At 45.4% G+C, this 22,133-nt stretch overlaps 1 protein-coding gene across 2 annotated transcripts in view; it reads right to left on the bottom strand.

Annotated features, from left to right (window-relative positions):
- SETX (senataxin) overlaps window positions 1-22,133 on the bottom strand; it is a 674,415-nt gene that overhangs the window by 266,365 nt on the left and 385,917 nt on the right. For both annotated transcript variants that reach the window (XM_085613922.1, XM_085613923.1), the window contains exon 10: window positions 12,139-12,247. In XM_085613922.1, the coding sequence (XP_085470048.1) occupies window positions 12,139-12,247 (109 nt within the window). The remainder of the gene's footprint in view (window positions 1-12,138; window positions 12,248-22,133) is intronic.

Below are 22,133 nucleotides of genomic sequence, written 5' to 3'. Positions count from 1 at the left end.
TTACAGTGTAAACCCATAGTATTCATTTCACCGAATTCCAATTTTTGAACAGATACATTATTAACAGACAAGATTCAAAACCAACATTATGCATTTGTGTCTCAGATCATCCAAACATTCTTCATAAAGTGCGGACCACTGGTGCGGTTCCATCAAAGCATCATTTGCGTGTGGTAGCCTTTGCTAGTTTGATAGGGTCGTTCAGTTGTACAGAATGTCTTCTTATAAACGGAAACAGGTAGAGATGTGGGCTGATCTGCATGGAAGTTGCCACCGCTTTTAGAAAGGATGAAAGATGGATTCATATAAAACACTCCTAGTGACAAATAGTGTAAAGCCTGTAAGAACAGGGCTTGGATCTGGTCTCCTCTATGGGCGGAGGTACTAGCCACTAAAATGGTTACTTTCTGGAAAAAAAGATAGAAAAGTGACTGCACAGAGAAAAGGGACGGACAATTTAAAAAGGGCTTCATTAAGATCTTATGAAGCAGGGGGCCGCTAAAGGTCGGAAAACCTTTTACTGCCATGCAAGAAGTAATGAAGTATTAGCAGAGTAAACAAGCATTGGCATAGCCAATAGGTCTCTATTTTTTGACCTTATAAGTGTTTAGTCAGAGCTACTGGCTTTGCCAAAGTCTTTAAGGTATGTTTTAGAGCAGCATGGATGCTGTGCAGCATGCTGAAAAATTATAATAAACTTATAAGCATTTTTGTTGCCTTATATATAACCAATAAGACATTAGTTCTTTAAACTTTGAACAAACTTTTTGAATCATTGCTTTCACATGGGTCTAAATAATTTAAAAAAATAGTATTTTCAGAATTTCATATTTAAGACCTCTGTTTTGTAAAGCACAATGTACATATGGTGGAGGGCAAGGAATGTGACAAAGGGCCAGGAATGTAACAAACGCAGATCATCTTGCACAATCCATTTGGCAGACTGGAGGAGCACTGGGCTCATGAAATGGTACAGCGGCACTGTACACACTAAAAGTACTGCACATATCACAGGCGTGCAGGTACTGTAATAAATACACATAACAGCCACACAGGAACTGTAAACACGGCCGACGCACACAGCAATGTGAGCGCTGCAGCTTTGGCACCTTTTGCAACCCAACACAAACGTTGATGAGGAGTCGTTTTTGTGAACACTCAGTATATGTTCGAAGCGGTAGGTGTGGGAAGGATGGCAGCAACAGGGGAACGAGGGCAAGGGACGATGCAAGAAAATACAGGCGCCGAAGCTTAACACGCACCCACAGTGTAACACCAAAAGGAAAGGAAAAAAAATTGTCCCCAAACCAACAGATAAACAACCAAAGAGTAAAGATACAGTACTTGGTCCCTGCTCCGTGGAAGGAAATTAAAGTCAAAATGGAGGGACTAATAGGAAGGATTGACCACTAGCAAGCAAGGATTTTTAAAGGACACAAACAAAAAACGGAAAAGCAGTGGGGGCTGTAAGCCTACAAAGAAGTATATACTCAATGTCTATACTAAAATATATACAACAGAATTCGAAAGCTCGACTTAAAAAGGAAACTAGCAAAGGCATTTTCATGTAGACAACGGAAGCTGTTATGTATACCTTAATGGAAGAGTACTGCAGGTAAAACTTTGAAATGTGTAGGCTGTATAGCCAATTTTGTCTCCTCTTGACAAGTAAAAAGGTTGATCAATCTCTGTAAACAATGCATGCATCCTCTAATCTTAGAGGACGACCCCCTGGGCGCTGCGGTATTGCTCGCGTGTGCGATTCACATCAGTTCAAGATAGATGTTCTCAATAATTTTAAAGCGATTATTCAATTGAAAAAATATTTTTTTAATTCAATCCATGAATATATCCATTTGTATGTTGTATAATTTCAATCATCTTCTAATAATGTTTCAACATTCTTGGAAAAAAGTTCCCAAAGCATTTCGTGCACCCATGTGCACTTCTTCAGGGGAAGTCTAAATAAAAACCAAAAATTAACTAAATGAGGTTCCACATCCTGACATACATATGTCGGAAACATCAGATCAAAAATTCGATTATGGTTATTGTGTCCATTTATAAGCAATGATATATATGAAGTGTCATGCATTCGGTTGGTAGTTCTTGTCTTGCCATATTGTTAGAAAAAAATTAATTGAGTAGAACGTGAAACATCAGTAGTGCGGTGCTGTGAAAAGTGCTCTTAGTGAACGCGTGGATGGCGTAATATAAAAGATACTGAAGAAAGTGTAATGATTATATGCGTATGTGCAGTGAAATAGATCGTTTTGAAGAATGGTCTAGAGCATATCCAGCGGGTGGCTGAACAGTGCGTTAATTTGATAAATAAAGTGTCACAGTGTACACCGCTGTGAGTTCTAAAAACGTGCCATGTTAATATCTCTTGAAGAGGTTGTATTACGGTTGCTAATACCAAATTTCTGAATCTTACCTTCCAGTAACTAAAGCTGCGTCTTGGCAGTGTGTTCCAAGTATCTGAGTTTGTCGATTCGTGTGAGACGCCATTCATATCGGGCGTGTGTTAAGGATATAGAAAGCGGACTAGCGGGCCTGTGACCTGGTTCCATGTTATTACAACTAAAATGGGCGCCATTTTGTAGTGTGCTGTGTGTGTTGGCTTAACGTCTGAATACATCTAGTTGTTAAGAGAGTATCTCGTAGTCTGAAAAGACAATGTGTTTATGATTGTAGTTAGAGAATATTTGGGTTAAAATAGATACTATTCGTATTTCTCAAACAAATTTGAGCATCATGTTGGATTGGGTTCGTGAGAGCTAATGGTTATATGATATGTTATTAATGACTAAAGGAAACGCTGAGAAATTGGCTGCGGTAAGGTGAGATTTCAAAAAAAGGTGTGACAAAACAAAGGAAACATTTTAAGAAAAATAATAATAAACATAAATAAACATTACATGAAATTGCTGGATGAATAGTGCATTTATGGCAAGATCCTTATTTTGGCGAGTGATAACAGGAAACAAGCAAATTCCAAGCGATCATTGAGTCCCTTCGGTTTCATTGAATCTAACCTATAAATCAAATTGTTCTACCTCTGAAAGAGGACTTTATTATGGTGTCTCCCTTCTGTCTTTTCCACAATTTCCAGAATTGTAAATTTCAGTTGTGCACGGTTATGTTGTCTCTCATTGAAGTGGGTGGCTACTGTTGATTTGATATTCTTCGTTCTGCTGTTGGTCATATGTTCTAATATACGCGTTTTTATTTTTCTGTTGGTTTTACCGACGTATGCTAGGTTGCAAGGGCATTTCAAAAGTTAAATTACATTTGAAGTATCGCAGGTGGTTGTGACATTCAATTTTATTGGTGTACCTCTCGTTGGGTGCATGATAGTGTTACCTTTGATTATGCTGTTGCAATTACTGAAATTATGGCAGGGAATGGTTCCTTTATGTGTGATCGGATCTGATTTCACAGTTAGTTTGAGAAATTCATGAATGTTTCTACTTCTTGTATAGGCAAACATTGGTACATTGGTTCATTGTTGAAAATGCCTTTGAAGTCCAGTTCACCCGCCAATAGTGGCCAATGTGTACGAATAATGCGCTTGTATTGATGACTCATGGTGGAATATTTTGATATTACAACCATTCTGGATTGTTCAATTTTTGTTGATGGATGCAATAATGCTCTACGAGTTTTGAGAGAACATTTCGTGATTGCTTGTTGCAGTATTTCTTCCGGATATCCACGTTCCTGGAAACGATTCACCATGTTTTTGGTCTGTATCTGTAACTCAGTGTGTTCAGATACTATTCTTTTAACTCTGTAGAGTTGCAAGAGTGGCAAGTGATTTTTTTAATGGAAGCTGGCGAAAACTTCTGTAGTGCAAGAGATTGTTATGGTCCGTTGGGTTTCTTGAATATGGTAGTTTCAATTTTATTCCCTTTTCTTGTCAATAATGCATCGAGGTATGAAATTGAGGTATTCAAGGGCCATTGTCAAATCCAAATATGTACCTTGCCATAGTACAAAAATATCATCAATGTAGCGCAAAAACAATAATGCATGTTTTTTCCAAGTGTCCAAACTCAATATATGTTTGTTCTCAAAAACATTCATGAAGGTTTTCGCATAGACAGGAGCAGCACAATTGCCCATCGAAGTGCCTGTTAATTGTAGATAGTACTCATTTTCCCATCTGAAATAGCTCTGGTATAATGTTAACAGTTCCATGAGAAACACTTGAAAATCAAAGTTCAATTGTGATGTTACTAGGATCTCTTCGACTGCTTCAATCCCTAGATTGTGGGGAATGGAGGTGTAGAGAGATTTAATGTCGATGGTACACATCCATACTTCCTCATTGTCAGGCAGTTGAATGAATTCAACTTTGTTTAAGAAATCAGTAGTGTCCTTAACATAGGTGTTCATCTTTATCACAAACTGTTGCAAGTGTGTGTCCAAGAATTTTCCAATTGGTTCGTGAATGCTCCCTCTAGTTGTAACAATCCGACATATGTATGTCAGGATGTGGAACCTCATTTAGTTAATTTTTGGTTCTTATCTAGACTTCCCCTGAAGAAGTGCACATGAGTGCACAAAATGCACTGGGAACTTTTTTCAAAGAATGTTGAAACATTATTAGAAGATTATTGAAATTATACAACATACAAATGGATATATTCATGGATTGAATTAAAAAATTCTTTTTTCAATTGAATAATCGCTTTAATTTTATTGAGGACATCTATCTTGAACTGATGTGAATCGCACACGCGATCAATTTCGCAGCGCCCAGAGGGTCGTCCTCTAAGATTAGAGGATGCATACATTGTTCTGAATTAAACACTCCATGGTTCAGAGAGTGAAAACTCCGAGGCACGCGACAAAATCTCAAACGGAATACAAATAAAAGCTTGTGCGCAGCCAACCCCTATATTGCTTCTTTAAATACAATCTCTGTAAACCCCAGATGCAGAAAGCACATAATGTCTTTGTGGATTGATGTTTGGCTGGGAGCAGTTTCTTATGGTCTATCTGATTTAGGGAAGAAGGAATTCAGGATGGACGACTGGAGCAGAGGATATTGACTAAGAGTCTAAAGAGGCGATTTGGTCTGCACAGTATTCTCATACCTTGCCTCTCAGAGACCAGGTAGTCAGCCATGATACTCTATCTTGGCCATTTACAAAATCATATTAACTTTGGAAAATCTCATATTGATTGATGTATAATGTCTTTGTATAGGTCTGTCTACTACTTCTGTGATCTCAGAAACTTTGGTACAATTTGAGTGTTCTTGCGCAGCAGGAAATCTTGTTGACCTGAGTGAAAATGGTCAATTTTTGTTGTTTTTAATTCATTTTCCTTTGGTGAGATGAGACTCCAATTGGGTAGCAGTCAACAAGATTGTTGTACACTGTATTGCTTAAAAATGCAATGTAATGAGCAGTAGATCACAGAACCTTGTTACGGAGCTATGTGAAGTACTATTGGCGTAGACACATGTACTGAAACGTGGACCTTTGTTTCATCCCACATGAGTGTAAAAGTGTACATTGTTCAGCTTCAGGTGGTTGCTATATTTTGAAGCATTGTGTAATATTCATGGCATTTCTTATTTGTGTATGCGGACATATGTGAATGGACTGCAGAGATTGCAACCCCATAGTTAACTCAATGGCAGGAACTGTTTATTAAGCTCAGCAGGACTTTGCATTCTCAGTTCTGTTAGGGCCCCAAAACAGTCATCCAAGGCATATAGCTGAGCTGTGTTGGGTCTGTTTGTTATGTTCTAAATGTACTATTTAGTTAACCAGTGGACGTGTTACCATACTGATACAGAAAATCCAAGGGCCAGAATACCAGTTATTTTTTAGCATTCTTTGATTATCAAGGTGGCATACTATCCCCACTTTATTGTTACCTCCATCGCCCAGAAGAATTTTGAGGCAATATCTTTTTTCTGCAAGTGTTTTTGCTGACATAAATAACAGTGAAGGTGAAAGGGAGGGTTTAAGCGATTCAGGGAATCAAGGTGAGTCCTATTCCCTTAGGTAAGTCGGAATGATATAGGTAGGTAGGAAACTTCAGAGGAGCTCCACCAATATACCCAACCTCACAAAAGAAAATATATATTTGATGAGCCTAACAGAGCACGTCATACAGAAAGAAATACAGACTATGATTTATCACGAAGCACAAAAACATCACTGTATAGCAAAGGCTTGACACAGAGTAGCGAGGGTAAGCACTCTCAGGCTACGCCAGGATGATAAATAGCCTTTTACAAAAATAAAATAGACAAAATCAATTAAAGGTCTCAAAAAAACAATACAGAATAATACGAGATTATTATAAAAGTATATTATGGCAACAGTACAAAGGTAACAGTGAAAATATAACAGTGCATATCTAGTTGAGCTAAGAATGAAAACAATTATAGTGTGCATGAGCAAAGAAGATTGGACATTTCTACAGTGAATCAAAGGACAAAACAATCATTTCATGTTTATGGCACTAAAGCACTAATAAATATTTTGATAATTAAAGTATTACTTGGGATTGCAAAGACTGTAAAGAAACAGGATACAGAAGCAGTTTGCAATCGCATTTGTGCAAGTCGTTAGCCATTAACATATACAGGATACCACACAAATTTAAATACTCCTAGCCACACATGAAACATTTTCATTGCAGGTCAAGATTTACACAGTTGTACCTTATTTCTGTTGTAAAGCCCATTTAAATCGACCTGAAACATTTACGAATGATCATTACAAAAACAATGGTCTGCGAGTGTGATGTGCACAACAGGCCTTAATGGGCAGTTATGGACTCACCACTAATGAATTATTCTGGTGTAACAGTAACATAGTGATTGGTCCCTGGCCCAAATGCAGACAGACTGGCCTAACAAGACAGAACACTTTCCTGGATGCCTTTTACTGGGGCATCCAAGCAAAAAAACCCTATAAGGATCAGTTTTAAAGTCATGAGAGGGAAGAAGAGAAGGAGGGGCGGGGGGGGGGGGAGGGGTTTAAACTAAACCTACTTAAGCTGGCCACTGGTCTGCCTAAATACCAATAAACTGAATTGGCGATTTCTCAATCCAGGGTGGTCACAATCAAACTTTAGCTTCCAGTGTGCCTAATCCACAGAAGGAACCATTGATCTTGAGATAAATGGACATAGCTCATGCAGGGAAACAGATTGCTTCTTTCAAGATACCACACAGTAGTCTGTCATTCAGAACCTGTGTAACCCTTTCTTGGAAGGATCTACTTACCATGTTTGACTCTACTCGACAGGTTTGTAATGGATTGTGGTTCTACTGCCATGGGGCTCGATCTTGTGGTATGCTGTTAGCACACGTAGAACACTTTTGTGGTAATCTCCAACAACAAGGAGTTGCTGATGAACAATGGGAACCAGTGCCGGATTTAACCCTGTAGAGCCCCCTAGGCAGTCAAAAGTTGGCAAGGGGGCGGGGAGGGGGGTGGGGGGGGGGGGTGGGCTCACAAATCATCTCTTAATCCCCAATGCACGATTTTTGCTTTACAAATGGACAGCGGCCAGAAGATGAGCTCTTAAGAGACAAACTGTTATGTTAATCTGATGTCTCTGGTTTATGTCCTTTAAATTGTTAAGGGGGGGGGCGTGGTCAACCAATATGGCCGATCAGACGTGATTCCGATATGCTCCTTCCCAGGCCCTGCTGCACCTAGGACATAAGGCACCTTTTGAGGCACCACGAGCGCAGTCCGGCACAGCGGAGGATGTGGTGACGATCCGGAGCGGTTTTTGCTACCTTGGGGACCTCTGACGCTGAGGTAAAGCCGAGCCGGTGAACAGCGGGAGGCGCGATGGTGGCGGGAGAAAATGGCGGCCTCGCGAGCGCCGAGCTCCGATCTAGAAAGTGACTGAATCCTTGCGCTGTCTGGGGGCCCTTGGAGATTCTGCCAATCAGGAAGCTCACCTTAACGGAGCAGCTCCCTCTCTGCCACCCGGGGGGTTGCTGACATCGGCACGGGCTGCTATTGAAGACTCAGCAGTTTACAAAATGGCGGTCTGCATATGCGACCCCCCCCCGGGAGCGAGGCCTGGAGTCTGGCGGCCACCCTCCTATACTGAGCGCTGCCCCTGCTGCCTCGAGGTCGCTTCAGTAGTGATTAACGGTTGAGGGGCAGGAATCTGCTTCGGGTCCCTCTTTGGCGGCTGCGGTGATACCTTGGCAGGCACATGAACCTCCGATGCTGCTGCAGAGGGCGGAACGTCTTCCTCCCTGCTTTGGAGCTGTGTTCCCAAGGAGCTTTGTTCTGCTGCAACTTAGGGAAGCGCTGGGGATTGAAACTCCATGTGAAATGCTGCCAGCAGTTCCATGCCAGACCTTAACATGGCCGCCAAGGAGATACCTTCTATGAATACATACCCATCACGAGAGGCTGGTGCGGAGAGGTTTGACACTGTTACAGGAGACCGCTAGATAACTCAATTGTCCGGCAGCACTTGGAGGTGAGACTGTTGGTGGCCGCTGGGGCGGCGGAGTGGCGCAGGTGGGGCCACGCACGCTGATGCCCGAAGCACATTGGTTCTACCTGAGTGAGTAGGCTGCCGGGTGCTGACCAGGTACTGACTACCCATATGCCACACAAAAGGACCCCCAGAAACAAGGTGTCCAATTATTTTGTGTCTGCTGCAACAGGAAGAGGAGGAGGTGCAGAAGGCAATTGACTCCCTTAAACTCCAGAAAGCTCCTGGGCCGGATGGCTTCTCAGCCCACTTCTATCGTACCTTCGTGCCGGAGCTTGTGCCCTTTGTAACTATTCTATTTAACGTCATAGCCTCTACGCAACAAGTCACTCCCTCCATGGGCGAAGCGATAGTGGCAGTGATTCCTAAGCCTGGTAAGGATCCCACAGCTTGCTCTTCTTCTCACCAGATTGCTCTTCTGAACCTAGATGCTAAAATCTAGTCTAAGGTCCTGGCCACTCGTCTCGAAGCAATTCTCTCTGGTCTTATAGATCCGAACCAATCCGGATTTATTAAGGGACGACAGACCCACGATAACCTGCGACGTACCATCCATATCATTGAAAAGGCCCGTAAGAAAAAAATTCCAGCGGTGCTTCTCTCGCTAGATGCGGAGAAAGCATTTGATCGCATGTAATGTTCTTTTTTGCTTCAAGTGCTCCAGCGCTTTGGTTTCAACAAGACCTTTATAGGGATGATTCGCGCCAATTATCACTCTCCCAGCTCTCGGGTCCTTGTTAATGAAGTTGCTTCTTCCCCCTTTGGCCTGGCTTGCAGGATGAGACAGGGCTGTCCCTCATCCCCCTCCTTTTCGCTCGGAGCATAGAACCCCTGGCACATAGGATCAGAGGAAGCCCAAAGATTTGTGGGATACGTTTTGGTACAGACAACCATAAGATTTCGCTATTTGCCGATGACGTGCTTCTCCCAGTCTCCGATCCCTTTGTCTCTCTAACGGCCATCCACGGCGAGCTGAGGTCATTTGAAAGGGTGGCGGGGTGGCGACTGTTAGAAGGGGCGTCGCCTATTTTCCGCTGCACTACTAAAGAGATCACCTCATATACGAGATCTCCAGTAGGCTAACTCCGCCCCCCCCCCCTTCCTTCTTCGGCAACTGAAGACTGATTTGGGCAAATGGAGTATGACATATACCACCTGGTTGGGCAGGATTAACACCATCAAGATGAATGTTCTCCCACGCCTGCTGTACCTCTTTCAGGGGTTACCTATTCCGGTGGAGGGAGGTTTGTATAGGGAGCTACGATACATGATTCTCAAATTTATTTGGCAGGGAAAAAGGGCACGACTTCCCTATAATCTGCTCATAAAACTGCGCAAGGAGGGAGGCTTAGCGTTACTGGATTTTTAGTCCTATTACAGAGTGGAACAATTGCGGGTAATCACGGAATGGATGTTGCGGGCTTCGGAGAAGCACTGGCTTCATATAGACAGACAGATAACAGGGCACACCATCTGGGATCTTCTGTGGAAGCCAAAGCAGGACAGACCACTTAACGCTTATATTAGCACACCTACATCCACCACCCTGAAGGTTTGGGATATACTTACTAAGAGACTGCATCTAACAACCTTCCCCTCTCCCTACACGCCTATACACTTTACCGCGGCGTTCCCCCCTGCGTTACAAGAAGGTCCCTTTGAGGCTTGGAGGGTGGGAGGTTGCCACATGATATCTCACCTGTTTGACAGCGGAGAGTTCCTCTCTTTTCAGGAATGTAAGAAGCAATTTGCATTGACTGCTAAGGAAGAATACCAGTATTTACAGCTCAAACACTGGGTGCAGCAGCCTCTGGTGCGCCTGGCCGCCACCAGGGAGCTGCTCCCTATCGAGAAGTTTGCTCAGTCTGGATCCACTTCCAAGGGTTGTATCTCCTTCTTATTTGCCCTCATACAAGCAGCGAGCCCCAGATTGACCCCACGTTTTAAACACTTTTGGGACACGCTCTTGACTACTCCCTTAGCAGATAAACACTGGGAACATTTAGGTAGAGATATAGTGAAATTCAACCGCTCAATGTACCTCAAGAAGGCACACTATAAAACCATGTATGATTGGTACCTATACCCTCAGACACTTCACAAGATTTTTCCCCACTCGTCGGACAGATGGTGGAGGGGTTGTGATTTATTAGGCGACTTTCGACACATATGGTGGGACTGCCCCTCTATACAGCCTTTCTGGAAGAAAATCCTATCCCAGATTAAGCTTATCCTGGGTTACCCTATTCCCAGCTCTATAGAACATGTGTTATTAGGGGTTAGAGACCCAAATTTGAAACGCCAAACACAGAGTGACAAATCTGTTTGGTGGCTTTGTTCAGGGGCGGCCAAGATGGCAGTTGCCGCTGCGTGGAAAAAACAAAAGGCCCCCTCTAACCCAATGGCATGCAAGACTATGGAGGGCTTTAGCGATGGAGCGCATGGCTGACATAGTGGATGACACCAGGAAAAGCTTTGGCTATATTTGGTCTCCGCTAGTGAACTACTTATCGGAAGGGCTCCCTTTGGTAGCCTGCGCTCCTCGGCTAAGGGCCCTCAACCTATTCCACATCTAATCACACTACCGCTGCTGGGGCACGACCACCTGAGCAGACGCCCCAGTAACCCAATCCTTATGCTTAACTTATCTTAATTTGCACCGTGACATCATAGTTACGTTCCTTTTATTAGGTATGTTTAAGTTTCCTTTTCATGTTACTCTCTTGGGAGGGTAGGCTGATGCTCAGAAACATTGACTGGGAAGCAACATGTTTTGATAACACTGTTTTTTTCCTACAACGTTTATTCGCCACGGACCTTGTGGAAAAGCTGTAACCTTCATGTGATAACTGTAACTCCGGGCTGAATCTTCTCATGAATGTTGTTGCCTATGTAATCCTTATTATCTCACTCTCCAAGGAACATTTCAATAAACAGATTTTGAAATAAATTGTTAATGGGTACATTACATTAATACAGTATTTTCTCTATGGAGTGTTTTAATGTAAAGTTTTCGTTTCTTTGAGTTGATTCATTTTGTTCTCTCTTTTGGAAACAATATTTAAGAAAGCTTGATTGTAATTTTATTTCAAGATCAAAACAATAATATTTTGATCTGTTGTCACGGGGCTCCCAAAAGGAGTGGGGCCCACAGACCAGTGCCTACTTTGCCTATCTGGTAATCCGGAACTGATGGAAACATTAGTTCAGAGCTAGATGCACTGCCTTGCGCTTCAGGTGATATAAATGGTATGCATGTCCTTTTGGAAATCAAGTGCCCTTAATCTGGATTGTGTCAACCTGCGATCAATAAATAAGAGGTCATGCCTGTTATAAGGTTCTTTGGGAACACCGCCAGCAGAGTGATTGCACCCCTGCATTAGCTGCAGCTTGTCTACGAGTATTTGGAAAGTTTGCTGAGACCGTATCAGAAATTGTCCTTCTAAGAAATTGAATAGTCCTTTCAATCTTCATAGAAAACCGATTTACTATCAATAAGCCATACAAGCTACCTATACGCAAGTAATAAACTTATACAGAGATCGGATCCATTTACATTTTCAAAAAGAGTGCAGTAACCATTGTATATAAAAGATATACAACATTATTCTTATGTGTTTACTAAGCGAATCCTACCTTGAAAATCTACACGGTTTATCTGACTGTCTGTGCAGAAATTTTGTAGCTGTAGCTGGTAAGTCGACCTAAACTTTCTCCTTTGGTTTTCTTGCCATTCTTGTACGATCTGGAACAAAAAAGCACTCTCATTAGAATGGTCCTCCAAACTGAAGTATGCCCCTTAAGGGCGCGCGCACACACAATCGCTGTCCCATTTTCAAAGCATATCCAGATTTATCTAGAGAGCTAACAAAAGAGCTTAAAACGCAAAGTAAACAAAAAGACCCAACTCGGAGTGTAGACAAATACTTACAAGTTTGAAACACATACATGCTACTGTGCAAAACATTTCAAATACTAAAGTCAGAACAAATGTTCATTATAGTCATAAACGCTACAATAATTTGCTATACGCGGTGTTCATTGAACACCCTATATCCAAAGATAGTTCAGAGAAGGTGAAGAGTTCAGCATGTCGAGAGCAGAGAATCCCCCATCAAAGTCTATCAAAGACAAGATTTTCTACGTTTATGGTTAATGCGAAAGAAAGATGGTTGGCGGATTCTGCAGCTCCAAGCCAACTGGAAGAAAATCAGCAAGCGCCGAGGCAAACACCAGATTCTTAAGACTGTAGAAGGGTGTTGCAATGCCTCTAGTAAAGTATAGCACAAGCGATACAGTTGGAATTTTGAACTGGCTGAAATTTACAAAGACCTGGCAGGCACAGCCACTCAACATGAGGAAATACAAGATAAAGCTCACACTAATGGAAAGGTGGTAATCTGTGTGTGCCCAGGGTGGAAATAGTTTACACCGGACAGATTCCACCGTAAAGCTGACCACCCTGGTGCTGGGGCTGTTACACTAATGGTGCAATCTGGAAAAGCCAGCCACCCTTGTAAATATCACAGATCATCTTGCCAGCTATTCTGTGACACTGGAACATGCTATAAATTGTTGACCAACATACTATTGTTGTAAAGTAAATGTGATGCACAAATGCCTCTCAACCTGCTCTATCAAATGTGCATAGAGGATGAGACTCAAGAAAGACATGGCACCATTCATTTAAAGAGAAGCTGTTTTGAGAACCAAAGGCAAGCATCTTTGATCTACAATATGGGCCATCGCTGGAAAAGACCAACACCAGATGGATTCCATAGTAAAGCTGGTCACAAAGTAGATGGGCTCAAAGCACATTCTGCGAAAGGTTATCCATCTTGGAATTGACACAGACCTTTTAATGCACAAGACACCATATTCTGTAATGCTGGGGCTCGGGATAACTCATTGGCTGCCTCGCTCCGGATGGGAGAGTGAGTGAGGTGCATCTAAATACATGTTAAACTTCTCAGCCAAAGCAAGCAGTGGATGAGCTTCTATGAAAGGTGCAACAATCGATCACAATGTTACATAAACGGAAATCAGATACCGCAGTTGCACAGTAAAAACACTGATCTAAAAAGTCAGTGTTTCCCACCAAAACGCTTGCTATATTTATAAGATTTAAATTGCTAACTGGTAAAAGACCAAACTCACTGGCTAAGAATGGCAAAAATGTACCAATAAAACTTAGTGAACCCTGGACGAAGAGCAACAATGGCAATAACGGCAAAAAAATTGGGGGCAGACTGCAAATCTGTTGAGACACAGCACTCTGCCCACAAGAGCCGGCATTGTTAATCTACATTTGCTACTCTGAAATAAGGACCACATTTTGCCATACCTCATTAATTCTGCCAACACCACACCTTTGGGAGTATGTGAATAGCAAGTCTATTTGAAGACAAGCTAGGAGCACATGCGTGCACATACTCTACTATTACACACAATCAGGGTAATGGAAGACAACGCAATTTGAGGGCTATGCTCACATTGTGATAACCACAGTTGCCTGATCACAGATCAAAGAGAAAGGAGAGACAAACATGGATCTACACTACTACACCGACTATCCGCCCTCCATGATCTGGCACAAAGACTAAAACAATCTCTTATGATCAAAAAGCAAGACCTTCAGAGAGATTCTGGACACCTAAAGATAAGAATAGCAGATGCTGAATTAAAAGCAAGCAGGGTGTAGGAAGAAAAAATTAGAGAAGCAAAACAACTCAACTGACAGGAAAGGTATGCAACATGTAAAGGGAGGTTGCTGAACTTGAAGACGACAGATGAAACACCTAAGAATTTTTGGACTCCCTGAATTTGTAGCGGAGGAAGTAATACCCTGGTGCACAGGATTTCATGAAAGCCTGTGGGATCACAGACAACAGAGGCTCATGACCTTTAAGCCCTTATGATACCTCGCCTTGTCATTCTCACACAAATAAAAACAATACTATTACATAAAACATCACTAAAACTGGTATAGAACAGGACTGTGCAGAAGATACTCACACAAAGGAAAGGATTTCTGGATTTTCGGGACCCTAATACACAAACATTATGGATCAATAAAATGTAAACATTAGTGGCATTGCTCCAATTTGCTTTAGTTTTTTTCACTGATAGGCTCTACTCTAGCAACTCATCAGTTACTGCAGCAGGCCATAAACCTTACTTAACTATGATGTTTTGTATTCTACAAACAAGACAGTCAAATGTGTTCAGCAGCTTTCAATCAACTATAGGCTTTGAAATGCCACGACATAAAAGAACGAAAAAAATAGTATTTGTAGAGTTCAACAAAGTTTTACAATATGTTAATAGTACGCAGTAATTATGTCAATATTTATCAGGACAGTCTCAACTGTGTTTAGCAACATTTAACAATGTTTCTTGTTAAGGTTTTATTAATTAACAGAGTAAAGTCATCTTACTTCCACCACACTGCTGCCTGTGAAATATTGTTACATGTTAACCTTGGTTGGTTAGGAAAGATTGATACCTGGATGATCATATTCATCATAATGTTTATATTGTAAATTGTATAATTTTAGAAAGTATATCTTTATCTGTCAGCTGCTGTGGCGCTGACAGATGCGGGATGGTCTCTCATGGCCTCTAACATCATTCATAACATTTTGATGGAGAAGATTTGGCAAGACTGGGAGGAGGGGGGGGGGGGATTAGAGAACGGGTAGTAAGGTATTGGGATTTGCGATTCTTTTACTCTGGTTTCTCTTTTATCCTATTTCTTTCTACTTTTCTCTATCTTATTATTAATCAAGTCCTCTATCAGAACCACAGGACCGAATAATTGCATCAGATTAGTTACATCAATAATCTCCGTTTTAAACCACAAACAGAAAAGAGTGAGGGCAAAATGGATGCCAATTAGCCTAGCATTACTCACTGTACCAATTCTTCACCAACCCTCTACCTAGGAGTTGCCTAAAAAAAGCCTTAAGAGTTCGCTCTCTGAACGCAAAGCAACAATCACTCAGTCAGTCAAAATGAAAGATATTAGATTACTGCAGTTAACTCAGAAGTGACATTATCACAAGAAATGAGAATTAGTTTAGGGGAGATTGGGAGCATGAGAATCCAATGGATTTTAGAATTCACATACTCATTGGCAATTAGGAAGAACAATAAGGCAGTCTAAGATCATCTAACAAAAACGCCTGGCATAAAGATACTCTAGGTCACATGACAGAGAGGAGATGGGCCACAATTCACATCCCAATGGATGGTCATATTCTAAATCATGTTAACATCTATTAACCAACAGTAAACAATCCCAATATTTTCTTTATACTGATTAAGTGAATCAGTGAGGCCCCGGTAAATGAAAGAACCATTCTCGGTGGAGATTTCAACATTCCCCTGGGATGGAACATTAGATAGAATATCTTCATAAAAATAGGCAGAATAAGATGCATGAACAGATTAAATTCTTCTTCTCCACTAATAAGCTTATAGACATACGGCGCTTACACAATCCCACTGGCAAGGACTTTACCTTCTATTGTAACTCATTCACAAGTACTGATTATCTGTTGACTAATGAGACACCTTGGTTACCAATACTAGAAATGCATAAACAGAACAGGCAATAATTTTGAACAATTCATGTATATCACTACATTCAGAAAGCTTTATGATGAACCCTGAGTCCAAAGTGTTGAGAACGAATGATAAGGAATTGTGCAATAAAGACACGAAACGTCAAATTATTACAGCAAAACACTTCAAAGAAATTGATATAAAAATGTCAAACTCTTCTGTGTTACTATGAAGGCTACAACAAGATCGGCAATGATAAACACTATGGACTGAAAAATAGGAGTAAATATCAAAAACTAGATGAATAAAAAAAGAGAAAAAGCCATGGCACTACAACACACACATGCCCACACCAAAGCCTCTGATGCACTATTTAAATTATAAAACTTGAAGTATGAATAAAATTATGAGTGCCAAGTACACTATGTCAATCAAAAAAGAACAACGCGAATTTCTGGGAACGAAATGATAGGCAAAACCTTAGCAAACTATCTTAAAACATTTTGGGGAAAAAACAATGTATGCGATTAAAGCTAAAAATTAGGACACATACAACCAAAAAAGAGCCTATTTAAAGAGGTTTTAATTATTTTCATTTACAAATGTAATATTCCAATCTGCAGAGGACTGCAAATATATCACTACCATCCCTAGAAGCTACATTTAAAGGAGATCTAAAAAAAAAAACACAATCGATAAAAAGAAAACACCTAATTTTAACTCGCTAAAATTTGGAAAGGACCCGCACACAGACTGGATTCCTGCTATTTTTTCTTTTAAGGAATGCCTCTTGTGCACCATCTAGAAAAGCTATTTCTCCACTTTCCAGAGGCAGGACCTATGAAATGAACTGCAACAGACAACGATACTGGTCCACAAAGAGGGAAGGATCCATTAGAAACAAAGAATAACCCACCCATTTCAATAATTAAAATGGATTGTAAAATCTATGCTCAAGTATTAGCAGTGTGGGAGGAGGAGCCTAGCGCGCATCCAAGATGGTCGCGTGAGCACAGGGCTCCCCGGACCCTTTCTGCTCCTCGGAATATATCCTGAGACTATCCTGATTTGGTGTATGGAATCTGGGAGATGAAGACCAGCTGATCATATATCTCTTTTCAAAACTCCAATCGGACCTGGGAATCCTGAGTTATCGTCGCCGGAACTTTTGGGACCCACCCGACGGAGGTGGCCGGGGTGAAGGTGACCCGTGGGGCCGGGCTGCAATTGAACAACAGCGGCCTCAGCGCGGTGCCAGTTACCGATTCAGCACTTTCGGTTTCGGTTTTGGCCTTCAGGAGATCAGCTGGCGTGCGTGCTCAAGGTGGCGAGGTGCCTCCCGGGCCTCTGCCCGAGGTTTGCTTTCATCTGCTACTGGCGGGTCTGACGCCTCCGGCCCCTACACCGACGGTTTGTGGTCCTTTTGCTGGCACCCGCGCACCCCTTGATCGGAGGTCCCATTGAGTGACTGCGCTCACATGGCGGGCAAGGGGGGTCCGGAGGGGCGCAAGACCAAGGCTTCACTGCGCGGGGGAGCGGTCCAGAGCAACAACATGGACCGCTATACCCAGGGCAGGAGGTCCCCTGGCGCTGCTGGCCTCTCCCCGGACGCTGCAGGGGGAGGCACGACCGTCGCTGCGGAACCTTCCCTGCAGGACATTATGGGCGCCATCGAGGGCATCAGGGAAACTATCGCGACGCAATATGAGGCCCTGGCCCGTAAGATCGACACTGTCGCGATCGATGTCACCCTGATTCGGGCCGACCTCTCTAAAACCAACGAGAAGGTCCAGGCCCTTGATGCACGGACCTCCACCCTGGGTGCGGAGGTGTCGGATCTGCGGGCCGCGCTCGGGGACATTAGAGTGGTCAACGACCATATGGCCCGGCGGCTTGAGGACTTCGAGGGACGGGCCCGACGCAACAATATCCGCATCATTGGGGTACCGGAGTCCTCCGACAGCCGCCCGGTGGACCTCGTGGTCGAGGAACTTATCCTGCAACAGCTGTCCCCGGTTGGCCTAAGCAAATTCTTCGCTGTGGAGCGGGCCCATCGAGTTCCGGGCGGCCGGCCGCGGCCGGGGGCCCCCCCGAGGCCTATCGTGGCTAAACTGTTCCACTACAGGGACCGCGATGCTATTCTGCAGGCTTCACGGACCCGTGGCCCGGTCCGCTACGAGAACTCGACCATCAATTTTTATCCGGACTTCACGCAACTGGTCCAGAAACAGCGGATGGGATTCCAAGGGGTGAAGCGCCGTCTCCGCGAGCTAGGCCTGAAGTACTCAATGATCTACCCGGCGAAACTTCGAGTGGAGCATGGAGAGCGGACTGCCTTTTTTGACTCTCCTGTGGCCGCAAGTGACTGGCTGGACTCGCTGCCGGACGGGGGTGGCCGGCCCGGGCCCTCTGGGGGCACCGCAGGTGACGGGTCCCCTTAGACTGACCTTTGGTCCTTACTTTTTGCGGCTTGGCACTGTACAGTTGGGTCTTACTCCTTTTGCATACTGTGCTTAACCAGGACCCGTGAGGGGTGCGGGCGGGTACGGGTCCCTTTCCTCCTCCGGGGTCTTTTTGTAGAATGGGGTTAATGGGGCGACAGGCACACTGCAAGTTGGGGGGGGTCTTTGGCCCGCAGGGGTGCAGGGTGGGGGGCGTTGGACTTGGGGTGGGGTTGGGGGGGAAGAGGGGTTGTTTAGTTGTGTGTTTTTTGTTTACAAGGCGAGGTATTGATTTTTATCCATATTTGGGAGCGGTGCTGCGGGCTGGGGGCCTCTTGAGCTATTGGATGGGATGGGGGGAGACGGGTTGAGGCTTATGTCATGGAACGTCAATGGGTTGGGGGACCGTATTAAGCGGGGTGTTGTACTGCAATATTTGCGTCGTTTGACTCCTGATGTGGTGTTTCTCCAGGAGACGCATTTGGTCGGCAATGTCTGCCATGCGATGAACAGGGGGGGATACCGCCTCGTAGCCCATTCTGGTTTCACAACTGGCTCCAGGGGGGTGGGCATTCTCCTGCGAACCTCCCTTCCGGTGGAGATCACGAGGATAGTCTCGGATGACAGGGGGCGCTATGTGTGTTTGACTGGGAGGTGGGAGGGGCAGCCCCTTACCCTGGTTTCAGTCTACGTCCCCCCGGGCCTCCAGAACTCCACCTTCACTGACTTGGGTCGAATGCTGCTTGACCTTCCGGACGGCCTCCTGCTCATGGGCGGGGACTTTAATTCTGTGGTTTCGGGTGAACTGGATCGTCACCCACCAAGGACCCTCCCCGCTGCCCAGTCATGGCTGGGTGGGATGTTGGAGACCTTCGGCTTGGTGGATAGTTGGAGACTATTGCATCCGACCCAGTGTCAGTTCACCTTTCATTCGGGGGCGCATGGGAGTCTCTCCAGGTTAGACTACTTTCTTATGCCTGCGGCGCAGACTGGTCGGATTCGAGAGGTCAGACACCTGGCGCGTGGTATCTCCGACCATTCTCCGCTGTGGCTTCTCTTTGACACCGGGTCGCGGTCCGCAGGTCGGATAGCTCCCATTAACCCCTGGTACCTGCGGGACCCTGTGACTCGTGACAGCCTGGTTAAGGCCATGGACCAATACTTCAGTGAAAACGAGGGGTCGGTGTCGTCTGCGTTGTCCCTTTGGGAAGCCTTTAAAACTGTGCTACGCGGACACGCCCTCGCCCAGATAGTGGTGGCCAAGAAGGTTAGGAGCGAGGCGGTGGTGAAGCTGGAGACTGACATCTCGGGGCTGGAGTCGGCCCTGGAGGCGAATGTTACTCCGGACGGACTACATGCCCTTAGCCTGAAACAGTTCGAATATAGGTCCCTGGTCACTGACGCGGCCAAAACTATGTATAGGGAGCGGCAGGGCCGACTGTATGACGCGGGGGACAAGGCGGGTAAGTTGATTGCGTGGCTGGACAAAAAAGAGAGAGTGAATCGTGTGGTCCCCGAGTTGCGTGCTGCGGATGGTGTGTGTGTGACTGAGCCGGATGAGATTGTGGAATGCTTCGCTGATCACCTCCGGGCGGTGTACTCCCCGGTGACTGACAGGGACGAGGATGACTCTCGCCTCCTACTGAGAGATATTGCTCTGCCCGGCCTGTCCGTTGAGGACCGGGAGCGGTTGGACGCCCCCTTATCGTCGGATGAAATAGCGACCGCGATCCGTTCCCTTCGCTCGGGCAAGGCTATGGGTCCTAACGGGCTGCCCATTGAACTATACAAATTGCGTCCTGATAAGCTTGCGCCCTTCCTCGGCCGCATGTTCCGCGACTCTCTTGCGGCGGGTTCCCTTCCTGCCGACCAGCGCTTGGCCACTATAGTCGTTATTCCCAAGGAGGGCAAGCCTCGTGACCGCTGTACCTCTTACTGGCCTATTTCACTGCTCAATGCGGAGCCTAAAATCCTGGCGAAAGTCCTGGCCAATCGATTGTTGAGTGTAGTGTGCGACCTTATTCATCCGGACCAATGCGGCTTTATCCCGCACCGCAACACCGCTCTTAACTTGCGGCGTCTGCACGGGGTCCTCGCCAGGGCGGAGTTCCTCCCCGAACCGGCCGTGCTGGTTTCTTTGGATGCCACGATGGCATTTGACACTATTGAGTGGCCATTCCTCTGGGCCGTCTTGGAAAAATTCGGCTTTGGAGAGGGATTTATTGGCTGGGTGAGGCTCCTTTACACGGGACCCATGGCTCAAGTGGTGGTGAATGGGCGGGTCTCTCGGCCCTTTGCCCTTGGCAGGGGCACGAGGCAGGGGTGCCCGTTGTCCCCGTTGCTTTTTGCTCTCGCCCTGGAGCCACTCGCTGCCTGGCTCCGTTGGGAGCCCTCGCTTAGAGGGATCCGGTGGGGCCCGGGCTTTGAAGATCGGGTCTCGCTGTATGCGGACGACATTCTCCTGTACCTCACCTCACCGCGGCAGTCACTCAACGTCCTCTTTGACGTTCTGACCTCCTTTGGGAACAATTCGGGTCTCACGATCAATTGGTCTAAATCCTGCGTTTATCCCATCGCTGGTGGTCCTCCTCTCCTGCCACCTCGGCTCCCGATTCAAATATCTCTGAGCGGCTTTAAGTACCTGGGGATATACGTTTCGCTGGACCCGGTGGCTCGCTACGAGCAGAATCTTCTGCGTCCACTTCGGCGGCTGCGGGAGGACACGGCCCGGTGGTGCAGGCTGCCCCTGTCCCCGCTGGGTCGGGCCGCGCTGTTTAAAATGATGTCCCTTCCCAGGTTCCTCTATGCACTCCAGAACTCCTTTGACGTTATCCCAGTGGCCTACTTTCGGGAGGTGGAGAGCCTGCAGAGGAGACTGGTGTGGAACGGCCGGGCGCGTATTGCTCTTGCCAAGCTCACTCTTCCCTGGTATGACGGGGGCATCGCGCTTCCTGACATTCGCAGGTACTATTGGGCCTCGCAGCTATCTGCCATTAACCACGCCACGTATGCGCCCGGCTTGAATCCGGCGTATGAGATGGACAAGTTCCTGCTTCCCGGCGGGAACTACAACAGGGCACTTTATTCCCGCCTGGCTGACCGGATCCTTACGGGTCCTACTAAGATTGCTGTGCGGACCTGGAGGGCTGCCACTGCGGCCACGGGCTGGAGTGAGCGAATGACATGTGCTACTCCCTTGTTTGCCTCCGACCGCCTGGGCAGCTTGTGGACCACCAAGGGGTTTGACCAGTGGGACACGATTGGTATCAGCAAAGTGGGAGACCTGTGGCACAAGGGCGCGGTCAAGACTTTCGCGGTGCTCCAGGCCGAATACGAGCTGACCGACAGGGAGTTCTTCCGCTACGCCCAGGTTCGACACGCCCTGCTCTCGGTCTTCGGGGAGGGGACCAAGATCCCTGTTTCCTCGCCCCTCGAGGACCGCGTACTTGACGGACATGTCCCTGATAGTACTATTTCTTTAATTTATAAAAAATTGATTAATCACCGGGCAGATCTCCTGGTGCGCCTTCGGGGGGCTTGGACTGGGGATGGGGTTGAATTGGACGACGAAGACTGGCAGTCTGCACTGTCGTCCCCCAAGGAGGTTGCCATTCCGGCTCGTCT

This window comes from Triturus cristatus, chromosome 1_2 (genome assembly GCF_964204655.1).
Source record: "Triturus cristatus chromosome 1_2, aTriCri1.1, whole genome shotgun sequence".
Classification (NCBI taxonomy): Eukaryota; Metazoa; Chordata; class Amphibia; order Caudata; family Salamandridae; genus Triturus; species Triturus cristatus.
Note: the sequence above shows the minus strand (reverse complement) of the source record. Positions and strands in the feature narration are given on the sequence as shown.